The sequence below is a fragment of the Cotesia glomerata genome, linkage group LG5, assembly GCF_020080835.1.
Source record: "Cotesia glomerata isolate CgM1 linkage group LG5, MPM_Cglom_v2.3, whole genome shotgun sequence".
Lineage (NCBI taxonomy): Eukaryota > Metazoa > Arthropoda > Insecta > Hymenoptera > Braconidae > Cotesia > Cotesia glomerata.
This window is the reverse complement of record NC_058162.1, coordinates 14,686,075-14,692,514: the sequence shown is the minus strand read 5'-3', so window position 1 is coordinate 14,692,514 and position 6,440 is coordinate 14,686,075. Positions and strand designations below refer to the sequence as shown.

At 30.7% G+C, this 6,440-nt stretch overlaps 1 protein-coding gene across 1 annotated transcript; it reads left to right on the top strand.

Moving 5' to 3' along the window:
* The first annotated feature begins 1,085 nt into the window (after positions 1–1,085).
* LOC123266038 lies at positions 1,086–2,306 on the top strand. Its single transcript, XM_044730066.1, has one exon. The coding sequence runs from the start codon at positions 1,086–1,088 to the stop codon at positions 2,304–2,306; it is 1,221 nt and encodes a 406-aa protein (XP_044586001.1).
* The last annotated feature ends 4,134 nt before the right edge of the window (positions 2,307–6,440 follow it).

Below are 6,440 nucleotides of genomic sequence, written 5' to 3'. Positions count from 1 at the left end.
AGTTTTGGTAATCTACAACCTCCACAAGACTTGATGAAATATCTCGATGTTGGTAGCGTAAAGTACAATCATAAAAGATATCAAGATTTTGATACAATCATATGTGGACATTTGTGCTTAAAATTCCTGGTTGGACAACTATAAATTGAAGTGACTCGGGACTATAAGCATCAGTCATGGTAGAGTCATTCACCTTGACACTATCCGGAAACTCCTCCGTACTGGAGGCAAATTATTTTCCACCGATTGAGCTATCACCAACAAAAAATTATGTACTTGAACTTGTTGAGCTCCTGACATTCAATTCAATACCAAATATCGATGTTGATGCTAATAAATATTATGTGTCATCAAAAAGATCCAAGAGAAGTACAATCAAGAGATTTCAAGATATAACTATACCGACAGGGAGTTATGAAATTAAAGATATTGAAACTTATATAAACAAGACATTGCCTGAACTGAGTTTCACTTTAAAAGCAAACAACAATGAGTTGAAGAGTGAAATAAAATGTGATCAGCATATAAATTTTGAACCTGAAGATTCCCTTGGACTATTACTTGGATTCACCAAACGTGTTCTTGAACCTAACACAACTCATAAATCTGATTTACCAGTCAAAATATTAAAAATTAACTCTCTGAGAGTCGAGTGCAATATAACTACTGGATCATACATCAATGGTGAGAAGAATCATACAATCCATGAATTTTTCCCGAGGGTTCCAGCAGGATATAAAATAGTGGAAGTGCCAACAAACATCATTTACCTACCAGTCGCCGTACGAGCAATACACAACTTGAGGCTCCGCATTGTTGATCAGGACGGGAGAATAGCAAATTTCCGTGGTGAGACTATAACGTTAAGACTGCATATAAAAAGTCTGTAATGGGTATCGTTTATGAGACAAAGACTGGTAATGGGTATAAAAGAATTGCAGCATGCCCAAAGATCATCAGTCATCATCAAGCTCTGAAAGTGTTAACACGTCAGAACGCAGACTTCCTAAAAAGTCTAGGACTAAAATTACGTGGAAAATTCATAAGATAAAAATAAGTTTTTGTTGTCTAGCTTGCGTAATACCATGGCGGAAATCTTAGATATAAAAAAATCGATTATTTTTGATGAGTCTATGGCACACTGTGAAGCTCATTCACACCTACCATACGCATCATCAACGTTCAACAACAGTGATGAAATCAGGATTGCTGTTCAGCATCAAGATCTGTGCTTGCTCCCAAGCAAGAGCACATTACATTTTTATGGAAGAATGAGGAAAGCTGATGGTACTGCTGTAAGTGCTACTACAAAGATGATCAACATGGCTGTCTGTCATATGTTTGAAGAGATACGTTATGAGTTGAATGGTGTAGAAATTGACAGATGTAAGAATGTTGGCATTACCAGTGTTATGAAAGGATACGCTTCTCTGAGTCCGGGACAGCAAAATATTCTAGAAAATACTGGTTGGATTGTTAATGAAGATAATAACAAGTTGACCAATGCTAATGGTTACTTTGATGTCTCAGTACCGCTGAGTTTTATCCTAGGATTTGCTGAAGATTATCAACGAGTTATTGTGAATGCTAAGCATGAATTGATACTGATCAGATCAAATACTGATCAAAATGCTTATTTTGTTACGGTAGAGGATAAAAATGTTTCAATTACGATTCAAAAAATTGAGTGGATTGTACCATATATAACAATGTCTGACAAGCAAAAAATCGATGTGTTGAATTACATAAACTCTGATCCAGCTATCCCAATCAGTTTCCAGACTTGGGAATTGTATGAGTATCCATTGCTACCAGCTACAACCAATCACATTTGGGCAATTAAAACGACAAATCAACTCGAGAAACCTCGTTTTGTCATCATTGGATTTCAAACAGCAAGAAAAAATCAATCGAATCAAAATGCAAGCGAATTTGACCACTGTAACATAAGAGATATTAAGCTCATCTTGAACTCTCAGAGTTATCCATATGGAAATTTGAACCTCAACATTACGAATAATCAGTACGCCTTGATGTGTGACATGTACACAAATTTTCAAAGTGCTTACTATGGAAAAGAAGCTGAACCACTATTGGCTAAGAAAGATTTTCTGAATAAAGCACCTCTGTATATAATTGACTGTTCCAAGCAGAACGAGTCAATCAAGTCTGGACCCGTAGATATACGTCTGGAATTTGAATCATCAGCACAGTTTCCAAATCAAACTACTGCTTACTGTTTAATAATTCATGACCGAATAGTGGAATACAATCCAATCAGCCGCACTGTAAGAAAACTTACTTAATGGTGCAGTTTGACCCCAAACCCACCATACATTACATGTATGTGTGGGACTTTGCATCCAGACAAGCGAGGAAACGTCCATGGGAACAAGCAGCAAGAGATGGAGAACGATTTAGCCGACGAATACAAGAATTAAATAAAATTATTGAACCTGTACTAATTAATAAACTTAATGTAATTAAAAATAGTAAATAAAGAAAAACTTTTTTATAATTTTGTGTTTTTTAATTATAAACCTTACTATAATAAGTACAAAAATAAAAATTATTAAGTATAATAAGTTGATTACATATTAATCAAGATTTATATTAAAACATATCTCTCTCAAAATATCAACTTGAGATTTTTGATAATTTAAAAAAGTAAATTTATTATACATGGTTCCTATATAGCGGAGATGTAGATTCTTGGCATCGATCAATTTTTTCATCTTCATGATCATGTGAGGGCTTCTGAGATACTTCTGATTAGCGACAGATGGTAAAAATGTTGAAAAATTGTCTTCTAAATCTATCTCTACATTAAGTCCATGATCTGTCATCACCACTCTGATACCTGTTAGCTGGTATATTTTCCCAACCTCAAGTTCACACATCCTCTTGAACATCAATAGACTAGGAGTTTTATCTCCAACATTAATACGTTTAAAGGTTGTTGATCTAATAACTTCATACATGGTATCAGTAACATGATATTTACGGTGAGGTGCTATGATTGGGATTCCGTCAGCAGATTCCAGGTAGCAGATTTCAACACCAGATTTCAGTAGCAGATAGCAGGTTCGAGGGTTGCAGAATCACTATGGTACTTCACTGTAAACTCGTACTTCACACTATAAACTCGTACTTCAGTGTATTGAAGTATACCCGCGGCGCGCTGCTTTTATAGCCAGGCAATGACGTCATCTATTGCGCAGTTAGAAAATTCTAGAATAGTATGAGTCATAATCTAAAAATAGAAACTGCGTAGTTATTGAATATAACCTATCAATCATAAGATAAATGGTGGGAAAGCATAAACATAACCTAAAACTCATAAGTTAAATGGCGGGAAACCATATACATAACCTAAAAATCATAAGTTAAATGGCGGGAAAGGATGAATATAACCTAAAAATCATAAGTTAAATAGTGGGGAAATTATAACCTATAAAAATTGTGATGACGTCATCAACTACGTAGTAGAAAGAGACTCGGACCTGTTGGATGACGCAATATACTACACAGTTCAAAAATCTACCGCGTAGTTTAAAAAACTAATCAGATTATTAATTAAACAAGAAAAAATAATTAACCAATAAGATTATCGAGTGGTGGGGGTAAAATCCTGAGATCGGATTATAAAAGGTTGAGTTGACTTTGAGAATCATCATTCAGTCACTTCTCGTTGTCGAGAGCAGTAATAATGGAGATCATTCTGGACGTTCAAGGATTCAGAGGGCCTGATCATCGCTTCATTGTCAAGGAATTGGCCTCAATAACAATTCAACATGATATTGATCATCTTGAAGAATTATCATACACACTATTCCAACCACCATATCACTGGAAGGTGTTACCAGCCAACTATCAACGTCTGAATACCTGGCTGATCCGAAATTATCATGGCATCGGTTGGAATGCCGGAACAACTTCATATTACAAGCTCAAAGAAGTTCTTAATTATTTAACTAATAATAAAAAAATTATTTATGTTAAAGGTATCGAAAAAAAATTATGGATCCAAAATTTAATTGATTGTACCAATAAAATTGTAATCGATCTTGAAAATTTCAAATGTTCATCTTTGAAAAGCATGAAAATATGTAATTATCATGATTGTTTATCTGATTTATGCGCTTTGGAAAATGTAAAAAATTTAAAAGATTGGTTTGTAAGCATCCAATAAATCTATAATAAATGAATTATAGTTGTTATTATTATATCCTATTACATTTAATTTAAAATAGAATTAATTATTGTTAGTCATTAAGTTCAAATAATTTCACAGCACTGTTGTTAGTAGTAGTACTCATCTACAGATGGCGTAAATGTATTTTATTTTGAATATTCAAATGATTTTACAATACTGTTACTAATAGTAATACTCATAAACATCTGTAGAAGGCGTAAATGCTTTTTTATTTTTTAATTATGAAAATCAATAATCAGTTTTTATTTTTATATGCATTATTTTGATTTATTAATTATGTTTAAGTTAAAAATTGTATTTTATACGTCATTTGAAAATAAAAAGTGAGTATTGATTTTTAAAAATATATTGATAGAAGATTTTTGAATTTGACTATAGATGACACATCTGTCTTATATTAGTTTATTGAATAATATTTTTGGAATAATAATAATAATAATTATTATTATTATTTTCTAATATTTTGTTATTAATATTTTATTTTAATTTATTTATTATTAATTTTGTTTAAGTTAAAAGTTGTATATTATTTTATAAGTCATTTGAAAATAAAAAGTGAGTATCGATTTTTTAAAATACATCGATAGAAGATTTTTGGATTTGACTATAGATGGCGCATCTGTCTTATATTAGTTTATTAAATAATAATAATAATTTTGAAATAAAGATAAATAATAATTATTATTAATATTTGAATAATTTTATAATAAAAATCTAATTATTTTAGATATATAACTGGAAAAATTTTTTTAATATTTTTGAATCGGCTGCTTTCACGCGCCAAATGAGCCCTCAAAGTAGAATTTTCAGTGATTAAATTTTAATCGAAAAAAATGATGAATTTCGATGAAATTTGAAATTCAAGGATAATAAAAAATTATTATCATATTCATCCAAAAATTTTTTCATGACAACGTTTATAGACATTTTTGTTAACATCAAAAAATGTCAACTCGCCGGCTGTGCATAGTGTGTGTCCAATGGAAGAACCAATTAGCATCATGCGTTTTTGGCCTGATAGCTGCTATTGGTGGATTGTGGGGACCCTCTGACGTCAGAGGAAAAAAGAATTTTTTAAGAAGATAGAGATTTTGGGAGGGTTAGTATTTATACAAAATCAGCTTGGTAAGTAGTACGTCGTAAATAAATTGTTTTGCAATATTCTAATAAAATTTCAAGTGATTTACAATTAATAATAATATTTCAATATAACAAATAAAAAAAATTTTTAAATATTAATATTATCAAAGCATAGTGTTAGATTAATAATGTATAAGTATTTATGAAATTTCATTTCCATTAAATAATAGCAACTTTTATAACAAAAGCAATAATATTTTTTCTGATTTCAAATTAATATTTTCTAATTTTAAATTATTATTTTTAAAATTTAATTAAAAATTTTAAATCATTATTTTTCATTTAAATTCAATTTTAAATTATTATTATTTAAATTTTAAATCATTATTTTTTTAATTTTGATTTTAAATCAGTATTTTTTTAATTTAATTTTAATTTTGAATTATTATTTTTTTAATTTTGATTTTGAATCAGTATTTTTTTAATTTAATTTTAATTTTGAATTATTATTTTTTTAATTTTGATTTTATATCAGTATTTTTTTTAATTTAATTTAATTTTGAATTATTTTAAAATTTTTAATTTTCCTATAGTATTTCATGAAGGTGGGTAACATACTGGGATATGAGATTATAATTCCCATTTAGTGGTCCAATATGGATCCTGATGAACTCTGGACTTCAATAACAGAAGAGCTCGGATTACTGATTCTGGGTGGTGAGGAATTCCATGGTGCGATTATTACAATCAATGACTTGCCTACAATCTTAACTATTAATTCAAAAGAATTTAATTGGTGGTTTAAAATACCGGGTGAATCGGCCCCATCACCTTTCGGCTACCGCTTCTCAGGGAATTTGCTGCAGTTAATGTATCCAGAAATGCATATCGAATATATTAATCACCTTCAAGTTCAAAACTTACCAGCACCAGGTAAAGTATAAATTGTTAATTATTATTATTATTATTATTATTATTATTATTATTATTATGTTATTAAATGCTCAGGGGGGTTGTCCCCGGAGTCCGATTCTCCGAGGGCCCAGCCTGAGCTCCATCCATAACTGCTGTACCACTCCGCACAACAAGGCGGTTAGTGATCACAGCAGGCCAAAGTCATTTTCCTAAGTAGACGAAGGGAACC